Genomic DNA, 17,701 nt, shown 5'->3' on the forward strand with positions numbered 1-17,701 from the left:
CCAGCCCCAAATCTGTGATTCTGTTATCTTATGTCACAGCTCTGATTATGTGTCATTATTTGGGGGAGGATGAGGAATGTGTCTGCTGAGTCACATAATACAAATGTCTCTACATTTTGAAGGTACTTCTTATATAAATAAGTCAATAATCAAATCACAGGGGGAGGGTATAAAAATCATACATCCCCTTCCCCACTACAAAGCTAGAAAGGGCTGATGACATGGCAGCAAAAAGTCCTTCTCATCTTCCCAGGCACTGTAACCAAACTCTTCCACTATAGTGGGCTTTATAAAGTTCATATAAGTGGCAACTAACACAGTGAACTTGACTCTCCAGGGTGATCTTGCTGCTGACCAACACCTTTGACCTTGAAGATGGCTTTCTGACCTCAGGAAATCTGGAGGAGATGAAAGCTCACCTAGCATCTGCCTTCCCACAGGAATACAGTGAAGTGTTCCCACAGATTAAAAACTGCAGTTTGGAATCAGAACTAGATACTGTAAGTGCTGTTGGTATGGTTTGTGTTGTCTTTTCCACGATGCCTGTTGCCATAAGCCAAACCAGAAACCTCATAGACCCTTGTGAGAAAAGGTGAGCTCTGTCAATCATGAGCTCAAGAGGTTGATTCTATGTTTGTAAATCAAGAAAGACTAGAAATTTCCCACTAATATCATTCTTTTTTAAATCATCTTTTATTTTTATATTAGTTTAATATCTATATGTGTCCTTCATCCCTCTCTTCCCTATCCAGAGAGGTATCCTTTAGGACAAAGAATAAAAAATAATAAGGGGGAGAGCAAAACTAACCAAAACATCAAGTAGGTCTGACAGTATATGCAACATTCCATACCTATAGACTCCAACCTCTGCAAAGGAGGGATGAAGGCTCATTTTCTCATCTCTTTTTGGAGGGCCAACCTTGGCCAATAGAATAACTCAGCGTTCAGATTTTTTCATTGGTGGTGTTCTTTCCACTTACACTGTTGTAGTCATTGGGCACACTGTCTCCCCGGTTCTGCTTCCTTGACTTTGTATCAATTCATACAAATCTTCCTATGTTTCTCAGTATTTCTCATAGTCATTGTTTCTTACAATGCAGTAATGGTCCATTACATTCAGGTACCATAGGCTAATATTGTTCTCAGTGGAGAACAGAGCACAGGCTAACATTAGACCCTGACAATCAAACCTCAATCCCTAGGATCATGCCATGCTTCTACCTAAGAGTTCTCAAGATGATAGATAACTTTGAGCTTCTAGCATCTCGAAATTCTGCAAAGCATTATTAATTCTCATTTTTCATATGATTGGCTCACTTAGGCATAGTGCCGTTGAAAGATGTGTTTAGAGATAAAAGACAAAATAGACATGTAGCTCAAGGACTCATAAAGGAATGTCCTTGGAACCCAAAGAAGCCCAGGCTGCTACACGTTGAGCTCCACCCCTGTCCATTGGAATGATAAGTAGTGTTGGCACTCCTGACATAACGTGGCATCTTCTTATTATTGGCAGGCTGTCCAGGGGACTGGACTGTCATTTATTGTCTACACTGAAGCCATTAAAAACATGGAGGTGTCCCAGCTGTGGTCAGTGCTATACTTCATTATGCTGCTGACGCTGGGGATAGGAAGCATGTTGGGAAACACTGCCGCCATCCTCACTCCTCTGACAGACAGCAAGTTTATTTCAAGCCACGTGCCCAAGGAGGTGATCTCAGGTTAGCCTTTCACTGGGTACAATGTACTAAGGGCAGGCAGATCAGTGGCCTTACACTATAAAGGACCGTCCAGATGCAAAGTCTTCCAAAGTGATTAACAATCACTTCTTAAGCAGTTACTATGGGCCAAGCACTGGGTCAAGTGTTGGGAATACAAATACAAACAGGAAGAAAGGAAAATTATGTTCCAGTGGAGGGAAGACAACATAAAGAGAAACTAGGGTGGGGGAGAGGTGAGGGTACTCGTCACGAGGGCACAGCAGAGAAGAAAGCTCCTGGAGATTCGGCAGTGCAGCTTGGAGAGGGCAGAGGAGTGGCTGCTCTGGGCATCCTCCTTCCAGTGAAGGTTCTGGGAGTCACAAGCCAATCAGAGGGAGAGGCCACAGGGCAGAGTGTCCTTCCAGTACGAGCACTAGTCGGGGATGGAGTGAACTTCCAGGGGAAGAGGCCATTGATTTCTTTGAGAAAGTCCTGTGGAGTCAGGAGTATTGCCTGGCAAAACTCTTCTCTCTGGCCCTCACTTTCCTCATCTATAGAATAAGAGGGTTGGGAAAGATGGCTGTTGAGGTCCCCTCCAGTCCCAGATCTGTGATGTCCAGAATTATTAGAAAAGAGTAGCTGGGACCTCATTGATGCTGGGGCTGAATCCTTGCAGCTGAATGTTAGCAATTCACACGAGTAACCAAATGACCCTTGCCAAAGAGGCCAGTATTTATTCAGGAGGGGAAGAACCCTGATGGGACTGTCCCAGCCAGTAAATCTTAGATGAACTGATCGGCTTCAACCTTTCTGCCTCTACAAATGTATTGGTATAATATGCCACAATAGATAGATAGATAGATAGATAATGGATGGATGGATATAGAAATAGAGGTGGCAATAGATAGATAGATAGATATGGATGGATGGATGGATATAGAAATAGAGATAGCAATAGATAGATATGGATGGATGGATATAGAAATAGAGATAGCAATAGATAGGAAGAAAGAAAGAGAGAGAGAGAGAGAAAGAAAGAAAGAAAGAAAGAAAGAAAGAAAGAAAGAAAGAAAGAAAGAAAGAAAGAAAGAGGTAGTGGGTTTGAAGCTACAGATATTGCCTAGATGTTTGTCGTGTCAGCCAGCCCTTGGATGGATCACAGCTGATCCATTCAGTGGGCCTGCCTCCCCAAGACTCCTGAGAGATGCCCAGTAAAATGAGAAAGTTGAGAAGCTGCTCTTGTCTTCCCAGGTCTTATATGCTTCATTAGCTGTATCGTTGGGCTAGTGTTCACCTTGGAATCAGGAAGCTACTGGTTTGACATATTCAACGACTACGCTGCCACCCTCTCCCTGCTGCTCATTGTGCTGGTGGAAATAATTTCTGTTTGTTATATTTATGGCCTAAGAAGGTAAGATTCTAAATCCCTTTCCCAGACTAATCAGCTAATCTGGGTAAAAGGAGGTACAAAGAACAGTAACTGATTCACCCAGTTGTTGGCTTTTCTTCCTTTTTTTCTTCTAAGCAGCCTGTGGGGCTGGAAGTAGAGAGAAGTCCAGGGTCACCCAGCTCAGAGAGTCAAGAGTAGGGCTCTGACCCTGTCTCCTAACTCCAGGTCCAAAGTTCCCTCTCTATGCTTTACTGCCTGTAAAGCACCAGAATTTGGAATTCCTCAACACCTCAGGGAGGAGAACAAGCTATTTCCTAATAGAAATTAACACTGCTTTTACATCCAAATAATTTTCTGTTAATTCACCCCACTCCCCAGATTTAATTGTGCTTGATATTCCCTCTGCTTTTCACTTACTCCAAACTTGTTAGATATTCTGTAACATGGACTGATGAGAGCACCTACCTCCCAGGGGTGCTGTGAGGAGGAAATTAGATATTTGTAAAGCATTTTGCAAACCACAAAGTGCTATATAAATTCTAGCTATTATTATTATTGTTGTTGCAATTGTTCAATCAATTGACAAGAACTTATTAAGCACCTACTATGTGCCAGGCACTAGGGCTACAATGATAAAGGGGGAAACACTCCTTGCCCTCAATGAACTTTTATTCTTTCAGGGGAGACCACATGTATACTTATATGGGGGAGAGAGAGAGAGAGAGAGAGAGAGAGAGAGAGAGAGAAAGAGAAAGAAGAAGAAGAAGAAGAAGAAGAAGAAGAAGAAGAAGAAGAAGAAGAAGAAGAAGAAGAAGAAGAAGAAGAAGAAGAAGAAGAAGAAGAAGAAGAAGAAGAAGAAGAAGAAGAAGAAGAAGAAGAAGAAGAAGAAGAAGGAGGAGGAGGAGGAGGAGGAGGAGGAGGAGGAAGAGGAGGAGGAGGAGGAGGAGGGAGGAGGAAGGAAGGAAGGAAGGAAGGAAGGACGGACGGACGGAAGGACGGAAGGAAGGAAGGACGGACGGAGGGAAGGACGGAAGGAGGGACGGACGGAAGGAAGGAAACCAAATCAATGATTTCATTGGCCTGGGAAAGAGATTCTCCACTCTTCCTGTCGAGAGGGGCACCTGCTGTGCAACTTTTCATCTTGGAGGGTTGCCTGAGACACTAACAAGTTAAGTGACTTGTCCAGGCTCACACTGTCCATATGTGTCAGAGGCAGGACTTCAGTCCTGGACCCAGATCTTGACTCCAACATGACTCTTACATGACTCCACTATCCAACACTGCCTCTCATGTTCTCAACCTCTCCATCTCTCCCCCTCCCTCTCTCTGTCTCCCCCCTCCCTCTCTCTCTCTCTGACTGTCTCTCTCTTTCTCTCTCTCCCTCTCTCTCTCTCTGACTGTCTCTCTCTTTCTCTCTCTCTTTTTCTTTCTCTCTCTCATCTATCTATATACATGTATACAAATATTTGTATAAGAAGTATATTTATATAATATGCAAATATATATATATATATATATATATATATATATATATATATATATATAGAGAGAGAGAGAGAGAGAGAGAGAGAGAGAGAGAGAGAGAGATTTTGGAGGGGGAGAAGTCATCTAGAAGTCTTTCATGCCACAAAGTAAAGTCTACATGGAGTCCTAAGCTTTATGTTGAGTTTGTGTCTATGGCCAGGATGGGTTCCAATCCAGTCAGGGGCAGAGTCCTGAAGTTCAGAGTAACAAATGTCACTAGAGACCCCCTTTATACAAGTTCTTGTGGCTTTGTGACCACAACCTCTCCCCAGCAGGGAGGCTCTTTTTACTTCAACACAAAAACTTTCTGTGGCCACTCTAGAAAGGTACCATGCTCCTTTTAAGTATAACCAACATTCATGATGGGCAGCTAGGTGGCATAATGAATAGACTCATCTACCTGAGTTTAAATCTGGCCTCAGACATTTACTAGCTGTGTGACCCTGGATAGATCATTTAACCTGTTTGCCTCAGTTTCCCCATCTTCAAAATGGAGATAATAATAGCACCTCCCTCCCAGGGTTGTTGTGAGGATCAAATGAGAGAATACTTGTTAAGCCCTTAGCACAGAGCCTGCCACAAAGTAAGCGCTATACAAATATTAGCTACCATTGTTATATTGAAGTAAAGATACCATTTTTCCCATTCAGGACCCCTTGAAGTCTGTTCCCACCCCCAGGTTAAGAACCACTGGTTGAAGGATCTCTGAGGTCCCTTCCAGCTCAAAATCGTGTGATTGAATTTAATAGGCAATGGTAACTTGAAGAACCCTTCATCGATGGTTTTAATTCCCTATTTGTTCATCTCCCTAACCCCTCCAAATTCCCCAAGCCAGAGGTATTCTCAAGCAATAAACTGGGTCTCTTCTCAGTCTGCTCCCTGGTGGATTTGCTTACAAGCAGTGACACGGCTGGGGTACATCCGCACCAGGGAGGAGAAAGAACAAAGGTCTGAGCCATCTGCCAATTGGCTAATGAGGCCTTGGGTCACTAAGGAGTGCCACTGTTCTCTCTCTCTGTTTCCCTTCCAAGCCATAGCTTTCCACCTGAGCTCTTGCAGAGAGCCCCATTCAGAATTTATCTTTATCGGTAGGCAAATTCCTCTTGAACGTCCCCAAGTAGATGATTCTCTTCATTGGTTATTTGAGTTGTTAATACCAAGCCACATCCTGGGTACAGCACTTCCCACCCACCCCATCCCCGTGCCAAACTAGGAAGGGACACAAAGCTGGACCTAAATATAGATAAGTGAGAAGACTTGGGCATGGATCCTTGTACAGGGTGTCCTAAAGTCTGGACACATGGGCAAAAATGCATGTTTTGAAATATTTGGAGTATTAACAGACCTTAGCCCCCTTGACTTCTTTTTCTGGGGTATGCTAAAGGAGAAGGTGTACTGAATGAAAATCACAGATGCAACACACTTGATTGAACGCATAAAAAGTAAATGTGCTAAGATTGACGGCGATGTGGAGTTATTGCATCGAGTTCATGTGAATCTTGCAAAGCCCATCAACCTTTGCATCGCAAATGATGGGAGTCATATTGGAGATGTTATTTGTTAATATTCCAATTAAATAAAATGTTGTTAAAAATTTCATTCATTTATTTCTTCCTCTCCCTAACCCCTCCAAACTCCCAAATCCAGAGGTATTCTCAAGTAATAAACTTCTTAGTCTGCCCCCTGGTGAATTTGCTTATGAGCAGTGACATGGCTGGGGTACATCCACATTTTTGCTTTGTGTCCAGACTTTAGGAACACCCTGTATATGTGTGTGACACAAATATAAATGAAACGTTTGGTGGTATCTTCCAAAACAAGCATAAGAGATTTTTGATTGTCTATTGGGCTGAGCCTCTTCTCCTTTCCCTCAGCTGGGATGGTTCAGACCTTCTCTCTTCCCTACTCCTTATTTTCATTGTCTTTTTTTTCAATAGATTTGGAAATGATCTTCAAGTCATGACAGGGTACAAGCTAAACTGGTATTGGAAAATTATGTGGGCTATTGTAAGTCCCTTGCTTATCATCGGCCTGTTTATTTTTTACATGACGGACTATATCCTCGCAGGAACTCTGCAGTACCAAGCCTGGGATGCAAAACAGGTAATTCTCCCTTCCCAAGTGGGTCCAGATGATGAATTAGCTCCCAGCCCAACTGAGTCCTGGAGAAATCAAGAGACCCGCTCAAGGTCACACACAGGCATTTTTTTCCACAAAACTAAGAAAAACAGCCTTTTCTCTTAGGGTATAGGGCCTTCAAATTAGCTTCAGCAAAAGACAGACGCTTCTCACTTTATGTAAGTGGACAATTCCATTGACTCTGTGCTAGGAATGGAAATTTGCCTCCCAGTATAGGGAAAGGAGAGAAAGAGAAAAGAAGGGGGCCATGCACCCATGGAGTGCCGAACCAAGGGGCCGGAGTGGAGGGAGAAAGACAGAATAGTCCTGTACTGTCAAATTAATAGGGGGTTTGGGGAATGCAGATTTCTTTTAGAATTTTTTATTTAAAGTTGAATTTGGGTAATGAGAATTTATGTAAAGGGAGAACTGTCTATACAGCCTTCCTGTCTTCAGAGTAAAAGCCTTGGGTCTCAAAGTCTGTCTAAATGCTTTCCAAAAATGTCTTTTTTCTATTTTTTTAAAATATTTCTAAAACCTAATACACAATAAGGAAAGAAAAAGAAACATCATAAACTTAAACATTAAAACTTAAACACAAAATAAGAAAAGAAAAAACATGTCACGTGCACAGCAGAATGTGAGAGGACTCAGAATATATAGCAGTAAGTTTCCATTTCAAGAAAGCCTATGTAATAAATACTACGCATTGTGTTGAGAGCCATCCATCTTTTCTTCGCTTCCTTGTAAATTTTCTTTTGTTCTCTGCTGTGAACTTTTTACTTTGTTCTTTTTCTCCCCTTACTTCCCTGCCCTGAGAAGGCTACAATTAAGCATGGATATACTTATATATAGATTCCAAAATGTTTTACACAATTGCTTACCATCTCAGGGAGGGGGGAGAGGAAGGAGGGACAGAATTTGGAACTCAATACTTAAAAAAGCCCACAAATGTTAAAAAAATTGTTTTAACATGTAATTGGGGGGGGGGGGGATAAAATATATTTTTAAAAATGCCTTTCCAAGCCTGAATGTCCCTTTGAGAAGAAGGTGAGCTTCTTGGAGAGCATAGTACTGCCACCTACTGACCAATTTGGATTTCTGCAAGAATTTTTCAAGCAGCACTCTCCATCAGTGGTCCAACGGGTCTGTCTCCCCAACCTTGGAAGGGATTCCCAAGTTGGATTCTGCTCCAAACAAGGGCATAACTAAATTGTGAAACAAGGTACACCAGGCAAAACATCACGATGCCAAGGAAAGGCATCATGGTTCCAGTGGAAGGGGTGCTGCAATACAAGGACCTAGGGTTAATCCTAGCTCCACCTACTGACTGACACTGAACAAACCGCTTTGTCTGGTTGAGCTTCCATTTCCTACTGTGGAAAATGAAGAGGGGTGGCTTAGAGAACTTTTAAGGTGCCCTCCAATTCTAGATGGAGGATCCTACAAGGCGGCTTCTCCCTCCAGGGCAATGGCTTAAGGAAACCATGATTCTGGTGTGCTCTGTTAGGAAAATATGAAAGATCAGCTCCATTCGAGGATCCCTTGTCTCTGCTCCCTCACACTTCAGACCAGTATTTTATTATACGTGCTCCTGGGAACGTGCTCACATTTCTAAATCACATCCATCTCTCCTCAAATGAGATATTTGCAAAGAAGCAGCTGTGTGGTAGAGCACTGGCCCTGAATTCAGGAGGACCTGAGTTCAAATTCAGCATCAGACACTAGCTGGGTGACCCTGGGTGAGTCACTTAACTTCTGCCTGCCTTGGTTTCCTCAATTGTAAAATAGGGATAATAATAGCACCTACCTCTCAAGGTTGTTGTGTGGACCAAATGAGATAATACTCGTAAAGCACTTAGTACAGTGCCCGGCACATGGCAGGCATTTAATAACTACTTGTTTGTCTTCTTTCTTTACTAGAGCACTTTGCAGTTACTGGCACATAGTAGGTGCTTAATGAACACTCGTTTTTCTTCTTTTTGGGGTTTTGTGCCACTGATCTCTCTCAGTTGTCTTCCTATCTAACTGGCCCTTCTCAGTCCCTTTTGTTGGGTCATGTATATCACGCCCTCTAATTGTGGCTGTACCCCAAAGCTCTGTTCTGGGATATTCTTTTCTCCTTCAATACCTTCTCACTTGGTATCCTCACCAGTTCCCTAGAGTTTAATTATTATATTTAGACAGACGATTCCCAGAACTACATGTTAAGTCCTAGACTCTCTCCTGAGATGCAGCCATGCATTTCCAACTGTCTATTAGATATTCCAACCTCAAGCATTCCAAACTCAGCACATCCCAAACTGAACTAACCCCCAAACCACCTCCCTTCTGGACTTCCCCATCTCTTTCTCAGGCAGCACCACCTTAGTCACTCATTTTGCATTATTCTCTACTCCTCTCTCCCTCTCCCCAAATATCCAATCAATGAACCCATGTTGTTATTTCTAGTTCTACAAAATCCCTAGTATCCTGTTCCCTTCTTTTTCCTCACATATCTCCCACCTGAATTCAAGCCCACATCTCCTCTCATTTGGACTATTAGAATAGCTTCCTAACTGGTCTCCCTGCCTCAAATCTTTTCCCGGCCCAATTCATTCTCCACACATCAGCCAGTGATTTTCCTGAAGTGCTATTCTGAACATATTACAAACCTACTCAATAAACTCCAGTGGCTCCCAGACTTCTAGGAACAAGATTAAGGACTAACCTCTAACTTAAAACTACCCGAAGACTAATTTTTCAAATCTCTCCACAATCTGCCCCCAATTTGTCTTTTCAAATTTATTACGTATTATGCCCTCCCATATTCGTTCTTGCTATTACTAACCAGGGCACTTTATCACCCATCTCTGAGCCTTTACACTGGCTATGTCCCATGCCTGCAAGGTACAAACTTACATCTTTGCATCCTCTCATAATTTCACGTTTCCTTCAGAACTCAGCTCAAGTGACAGCTTCTACAAAAAGCCTTTCCTCCTTCACCTCAACTCCTAACACTCTCCCCCTAAATTTTCTTTACCTTGCATTTATCGTCTATGTATTCATTTATGTACATATTGCTGCCCCACCCCTACCATGTAAGGTCCCTGAGGGCAGAAGTTGTTTCATTTTTGTCCATGTTTCCTCAGCAGTGCCAGGCACATAGTAGGCATTTAATAAACGCCTGCTCCAAGCACACATTGTAATATCAATTAAGTTGGGGCTTTCTTACTGTTTTAAAATAATTAAATGTCTTTGATTGAGTCTTACTAGGTGCTAAGCCCCAGGCCCAAAGCCCTATTAGGTGCTAAACCTATGTGGGTGTGAACTGGTAACTAAGGTGGGGCCCCAGGTGGGGCTAACTAAGGGAGGCCTGATTAGATCTTTGCTTCTAAATTTGCCCCAAACCCCTAATTACTAGGTGCTAAGCCTATGTGGGTGTGAAGCTCCCAGGGTCCTAAGGGGAGGTGCTAACTCCAGAGTCAATCATAGAAGCCTAAGTTCTGGTTGCTCAGATGACATTTGATAATGTCTGAAACTGCATAAAAAAGGGAAGAGAGAGCCATTTGCTTAGGGCTCTCACTCTTGCTGGTGCGCTGATGCAGAGACTCCGGGGCAGCTGTAGTTAACAGCCCTCCAACTCGTAACCCAAATGTTGGGACTTTGTTGAACTCTGGTAACTATGTATTGGGATTTGAATCAGACAAGGTCTGTCTGTTGATGTTTGTAATTTGTTTGTATTTTCTCTGAAGTTCAGGGTACTGGCTTTTTCCCCTGAACTAAGTGAATGATATTTGCATGCTGGATTAAAGTAAGTTTGTTAATCCCCTAATGTTACTTTCCTTAGTAAAGCAGATCAAAAGAACCTGGGCTTGCATCATTCTGTGAGCTGGTTGTTGTTGGTTTTACACCCCCACAGCAGCTGCTAGCCGGATTGTTGAAACACACATCTAACTTCCCGTTTCCAGCTAATTGCAGGAACCTAGTTTCAAAACTAGGAAAGACCTTAGGGGCCAGTCCCCATCATTTTATGGTAGGACCAGGTGGTTAAATCACTGTCACAAGGACACACAGCCAAGTGGCAGCCCTAGGGACTACCCTCAGGATTTGACCCCAAATTCAGCACTTTTCTCACTGTATCCTGCTCCTCAATACTTCTCACTAGAATTCTGGGCAGAAATCCTCAGATTTCAACCACCAGATTCCCAAGGGGCTCTCAACATGGTAAGACATCAGTTACTCATGGCAAGACATCAGTTATTAAGCGTGTCAGTTGCCAAGGTACATTCCATGTCATCCAAGGTGCGGAAAGAGTGGCAGTGTTTCCTCTCCTCCCTGCATTGCTTTTGCTTCCTGGTCACATTTTGTTTCTTGCTTTCAGGGCCATCTGGTAACCAGAGATTATCCTGGTCAAGCCTTGACAGTGATTGGCCTTCTTGTGGCCTCTTCCCTCATGTTCATCCCCCTGGCGGCTTTGGGAACCTTCATCATGAACAGATGGAAAAGAGAAAACACATCTGCTATGGTGTGAGCAGCAGGATTCCCGAAGATGTCTTTTTGGAGCATTTGAAAGAACTGTGTACTCAGACGTCCGTTTTGTGTAGTTCACATTTATAGATTTACTTTCTTTGGATGCCTTTTTATTTTTATTTTTTAACATGCCAGTAGTACTCTGGAGAAAGTCTCTCAGCTTTCAGGGCTTTTAAGGAGGAAATAAGACCATATGGCCAAAGGACAACCATTCAAGAAACCCCACAAACTACTCATGACTTCCTCTCATTTGTCCTTTCCAGGAAGGTTACTTAGGACTAATTTGTTAGCAAAAGCACCTAAAGGAAAACAGGCTCTGTGAAGAGATTTGAAAGTGACTTCCTTATCATTTGTGGGAACGTATAGTCAGTATCCTCTGTTTATATGGGATCTGGTTGAATTCAAGTTTTCATTTTTCTCCTCCGGGGAAAAAGGCACAGCCCTAGGGAAAGTATGTTAAGGGAACCCAGGCTCTTTGATCAAGTTAGCATATTTAAGAATAGTCAAGAGAAGTACAGATGTCCTAGGTACAAAATCTTTTAGAATATAAACAAATAGGCAGTGTCCATTCTGTAATAGAGCATTCATTTCTTTTGGAGATTTAAGATGAAGTATGAAACTATTTCAGTGGTACAAGTAAGTGCCAGGTAAAGAAATTCAACCTACCAGCATTGCCAGGCTGGCACCTCTGCAGTTTGTAAGTTTTAGAGATCTAGAGCAGTAAGAGGTTCGGGTTACACAGCCAATATTTGTCAAAGGTGGAATTCGGACCTAGGTCTTCATGACTCTGAGTCTGGTTCTCTTTTTTATGCCATGGATGACTTTTTGAGGATTTGTCCTTCTGAATTTACCAACATGGTGTCAACAGCAAGGTCAGCTGGAACACAAAGCAAGAAGGTATCCATCTGGGTGGCCACTGGGAGCATCTTCTTTTCATTAAATCCACAGCTTTTTTCTTTTTTTTTTTTGGAGAAGTGGGAGGATTCTCTGGTCCCTTCCTGGACAGAGTACTCCCCCATCTCTAACAAGTCTGACTCTGCAAGCTGTCCCTAACTACTTGGGAGGGTCTGCCGTAGAACCCAAGGCTGATCCCATATCATGATGAGGCATCAGAGAAAGTTGTTAGTCATTTGGCATAAAGCATTCTCTAATACAAATAAATAAGACAGCCATGTGGCCTGACATAACGTAATACAAACCAATTATTGACCAGTATTTATTAAACACCTACTAACATTCTTATCATTATCATTTCTGCTCCATTTTTATTGTGATGAACTAGGAAATGATCATAGAATTAGGATTGTAGAATTTAGAAAGGGTTTCTGTGGGTAGATTTTGTTAAGGACATTGAAACTTTGGGAGAGACCAAAGTCCACACGACAACTTTTTGAGAAACTTACTCAACATTCATCCAACACATACTTGCTGAGGACCTAATACGTGCATAGGTAGTAAGGAGTATCCAAATATGAATAAGCTATGATGCTTGTCCTCAAGGAGCTTAAACTCAGGTAGGAGAGATAAGATAGGCACAAATAAATACGAGATAAGTAGAGAGGTCTCAGAACACAAGGGAAGCACCATTAAAGCTCCAAGGAAAGAGTTCCATTTGCGGGTGCAGGAATCAGGAAAAACTTCATGGAGGATTTGAGCTGGACCTTGAAGGATGATGGCATTTTAACAGGTAAGGAGGAGGGATAGAGGGGAAGGCATACCAGGCATTAACAAATGAAGGCACAAGCACTGGAAACTGCAAAATGTGTGAGGAGCAGTGAGTGGTCCGGTTTGGTGGTAGCATAAGCTATTTGAAGGGGGAGAGGGTGAGATAAAGTCCAGAGGGGAGACTGAAGCCAGTTGTGGAGGGTATTTGAGGCCAGGATCAGACCAGGTCCTAGGTGTCTATTTTGCTGGTGTCTATTTTTCTTCTCATGGGATATTCCTCTGGAGCAAGCAGAGGCACTAGAGATTCAAGTCTTGGTCTTTCTGTGTTTGAGAGTTAAATTGCCTTCTGCTCTTTGGATGCTTAACTCATCAGCACTCCTGGTGCCAATGCCTTGATGGTATATAAAAAGCACATCTGCTGTTAAAAATGCATGAACGAATCCTTTCTTGTGCCCGACTTTCCCTCCTCCTTGATGCCTCCTCATGCTGTCACTTCAAGCATCAAAAAGTTTCAAATTTTGGGTGGAGTGGTAGACGGCTTTGAACATGACAGCACAGTTTGATCCTGAATCCACTGAAGTCTTTCCAGCTCATCCACACCTCCTTTGCTTTGTCTTGGGGGATCCCATTCATCCTAAAATCATGGTCTTTCCCTTCCATCAGCTATTGTCAAGGACTGGACACAAATTTAGACTCTAAAGGAAAATGTTTTGTTTGTAAATCACGTCAAAATGAGTACTGCCCTCCAAAATTGTCACCTCAATAAAAACCCCTCTGGAATAGCCTGCAGAGAGAGTTTCCCAGCCACACAAGAAAAAAGAAAGTGAGATTGATGGGAGAAGAGTCAGGAAACTTGGCTTCTAGGTCTAGCTCAGCTGCTCGTTAGCTGTGGGATCCATTCTGGCCCTTAGATTTCTCAGCTAGAAAATGAGAGGGTTCAACTAGATTCTCTCTAGAGTGCTTTCCTACTCTGAAGTTCTCAGATAATTAGAATCAGTTTTAGTACTTGATTGTTAGTTTCTCTTTCTCTCTCTCTTCCCCCTATTTCCTTCTCTTCCCTCCTCCCAATCTCTTCTCTCCCTTCACACAGTCTTCAAAGTTGAAAGAGATTTCAGAAGCCAATCTGAATCCCAATCCATTGTTGAGTAAGAACCCCCACTATAACATGCTTAGATGGTCAAAGCCCTCCAGTGAAGAGGAGCCCAGAAATTCCTGGGGAAGCCCATTAGCACTAATTATTAGGAGGTTTTTCCTTTCAATAAACCTACATTTCTTTGTAACTATTACCCATGGCTCCTCATTCTGCTTTCTGGGGACAAGTAGTCTAAGTCTTCTTCATAACGACCCTTCAAGAACTTGAAGACAAATAACATGAACCCTCCAAGTTTCTTTTCTCCAAACTAAACATTCCTAGAGAACCAGTCTTGGGTTGTGCTGGAGGTGCTGTTGGGAAGACTGGGGTTTGAATCTTGCCTCAGAAACTTGCCAACTGTGTGACCCTGGGCAAGTCTCTTAACCTCTTTAGCCTTAGTTCCCTCACCTGTAAAATGGGAATAGCACTTACCTCAAAGGGTTGTTATGAGGGCCAAATGCATCATCTGGACAAAGTGCTTTGTAAACCTTAAAGTCCTGTGTCTTTTAGAAGTCCCTCAGTCGATCTCGATACAGTCCATACCATACCGGTCTTCCTCTTCTGGATACTACAAGTTCCTCTCTCTCTTCACTCTCTTCATCTTCTTTGTCTACTACCCCTTCCTTCTCTGGCATCAGGCTTGAGTCAGAAGCTCCCTCAGCCAAACTGGAGAGCACTGCGGTAGTGCCCGTAAGTGGCCGAGGCATTCCGGGGAGAGGAAGTGATGGGGCCGGGCACCAGGGGAAAGTTCTATGCCAGAGAAGCCAGGCAAAAACCAGATAGACATGAGTTAATCTTTATGCCACCTGCCCAAGTGCTTTGAACATAATTGTCTGAGAACCATCAGCGATGGCTGGAATTTGAAATTCCAGAAGTTACAAGATTGCTCAGAATTCAGAATGTTATGGGTACATCATGGAGTGGGAAGGAACTCAGAGGTCACCTCATCTAACCCAGACACAGAGAGATTAAGTCACTTGCCCAAGGTAGGCAATGGAAGAGTTGGGATTTGAACTCATGCCTTTTTGATGCCAAATCCCCAACTTTTCCCCTATAGGTTCTAAATAAAAATGTCTGGGATTTCAATTTAGCCTTTCATTTCTGCCATTTCTAACAGCTTTAAAAGAATGAGATTAAAGCAACACTAAATAAAGAACCCCCAGGTCTTCCTTGAGTCATGCTTATTTAGAAGGTGCCTGATATCCCCTTCCACACCACACAAAGGTGGCCACGGTCAAGGTAATTGTAATCATTTCTGTCACTGCAAGACAAAGGCGTAGGCCTGATAACTTAGGATAGGAAAAGAAGAGGCCAGCATTGGTTGATTATCAGAGTCGTGAGTTGCCTCTTACTAGTTGTGTGACCTTAGGCAAGTCACTTAACTTTTAAAAGTATGTTTTCCCCTCCATAAAATGGGGATAATTAATACTATTTACACTGCTTACCTCACAGGGCTGTTGTGAGGGTCAAATGAGATAACATATGTGAAGATGCTTTGTAAATTGCTTAAGGTATTTCATGAGTGGGGTGTCTTATCGCCCCAGGCACATCCTAACCTAAGTCTGTAGCAGACAGTACTGGCTTCCCAGAGACAGGGAACAACCTATTTTTCAACTTAGTTCTAAGAAACCTTACAGATAGAACTTTCCTAAATTTGTGTTTATTAACAACTGACATTGTAAATAAATCCTATATAAATGTTTTGAATTGCCTGATGTTCACTGATTGCATTCTTGGGAGACATCACCAGCCATGACCTCAACATCTGTCTGTCCCTGTAATTACACTAGACAAAAGCACTCACTGTATCTGAAAATGACCGCCTAGGGGGTCAGAGTATTAAGGGCATGAGTAAAACTTGGGAGGGAATGGAGGGAGGGTGCAGAAACTTTCTTTACTTTACCTTGGATGATTTTAACTAGGAGACAGTATACTCTGAATTTCTACAACTTTCTGAGGACCAGAAGACTGATCCTTAGAACCTACATGGCACCATTTTTTTTTTAATGGATGAGAGTCACTTGAAACAATCATGGCTTTAAGTGTGCCTTCAACAAATTCATTTCTGAGCGAGTTTAAAGAAACATAACACAGCAAGAGTGTGAATGATAAGCCATTTTTACAAGATGCTTCATGAGAGAAATCAGAATTATTTTTCCTGATTTAGATGGAAATTTAATTCAACAAACATAGTAAGTCCCTATTATGTGTAAGGCACTAGGAGGCAGATGGGACACTTTGATCTTGGACCCACAACCAACCCGTTTCCCGTATCTTGAGGAGCAACAGGAATACATGGGGGTAGAAGCGGCACTCCGTATAACCATTCTATCTGCCATGTAATAGGATTGCTTAAATTCAAATGTCTTTGTAGCTTTGGTTACTTGCAGGATGAACATGAAAACTGCCAGGAGGGAGCTAAAAAGCAGCCAAGTTTAAAAACTCCCAGGTGAAACCCTGGGTCAGGGCAAGAACCAAAGGATATTATTATTTTTTAAATTTATTTTGTGACTTGCCCAGGGTCATACAGCCAAGTGTCAAGTGTCTGAGGTGGTATTTGAACTCAGGTCCTTCCAACTGGAGGGAGAGCAGGTGCTCTATCCACTGTGCCACCTAGCTGCCCCATATATAATTTTTGAGAAGCCTCCAGGATACATACTCTAAAGGCTAGTCTTTACAGACATTTCACATTGGTTAGGTTATTCTGTGAATTATTTTTATTATGCAAATATTAATATCACAACCTTCACTAACTGAGTATACCAATGAGGCTAGTTCACTTACAGGATAAAAGAGAAAGAGCTCAGAAAGACCTCAGAGGCCAGGTGGTTCAATCTCATTTTACAGATGAGGAAACTGAGTTCCAGGGAAATTGTGTGGCTTGCCCGAGGTCACATAGGTAGATGTCAGAGGTAGGTTTTGAACCCCAAACCCTAGGACTCCAGTAAATGCTCTAGCCACTGAACCATGCCATTTCCTGACTGACCATTCTTTGAAATCAGGATTCCTGTCCCTACCTCCCCCACCCCGCCCCCACCCTTCCACCCCTGGCCTGGAATATGCTCCTTCCTCACCTCCAGTTCCTAGAATTCTCTGCGTCCTCTAAGGCTCGGCTCATCTCCTACTGGAAATCTTCCCTGATGCCATGTTAGTGCTCCCTCCCATAAGATTACATATGAACTTGGGGTCCCCCCAATAGAACACAAGGGTTTCAAGGCCAGAAACTATTTCTCATTCTGTCTTTGTATTCCCAGCGCCTAAACAGTGGCTTCCACCTAGTAGGCACTTGATAAGTATTTATTAGATTGGATTAAATTGGTTTGGTTCATGTAAGTCCATAGCTGGCTTGGACCAGTTATGTGTTTGCCTCAGTTTCCCCAACTGTAAAATAGAGATAACAATAGCACCTACTCCCCACCCCCAGGATTTCTGTGAGATCTAATGAAGTAATATTTGTAAAGTGCTTTGTATAGTACCCAGCATATAGTAGGTGCTATATAAATGCTAGGTATCATTATTGTTATCTATGATAACCTAGAGGTCAAATTTGGTGATAAAGACAAAAGGAACTAGTCCCTAGGAATTTCTATAGGGGGAGATCTTCTGTAATATATATATATATATATATATATATATATATGGGACCAAGATGACCATAGTAGA

General features: G+C 42.6%; 1 protein-coding gene across 3 annotated transcripts in view; it reads left to right on the forward strand.

Annotated features, from left to right (window-relative positions):
* SLC6A20 (solute carrier family 6 member 20) overlaps positions 1 to 12,742 on the forward strand; it is a 54,004-nt gene extending 41,262 nt beyond the window's left edge. For all 3 annotated transcript variants that reach the window (XM_036758343.1, XM_036758344.1, XM_036758345.1), the window contains 5 exons: positions 338 to 500; positions 1,514 to 1,718; positions 2,949 to 3,108; positions 6,549 to 6,714; positions 11,093 to 12,742. In XM_036758343.1, coding sequence (XP_036614238.1) covers positions 338 to 500; positions 1,514 to 1,718; positions 2,949 to 3,108; positions 6,549 to 6,714; positions 11,093 to 11,242 — 844 coding nt within the window. In that variant the 3' untranslated portion in view covers positions 11,243 to 12,742. The remainder of the gene's footprint in view (positions 1 to 337; positions 501 to 1,513; positions 1,719 to 2,948; positions 3,109 to 6,548; positions 6,715 to 11,092) is intronic.
* The last annotated feature ends 4,959 nt before the right edge of the window (positions 12,743 to 17,701 follow it).

This window comes from Trichosurus vulpecula, chromosome 5, assembly GCF_011100635.1.
Source record: "Trichosurus vulpecula isolate mTriVul1 chromosome 5, mTriVul1.pri, whole genome shotgun sequence".
In the NCBI taxonomy this organism is placed as follows: domain Eukaryota; kingdom Metazoa; phylum Chordata; class Mammalia; order Diprotodontia; family Phalangeridae; genus Trichosurus; species Trichosurus vulpecula.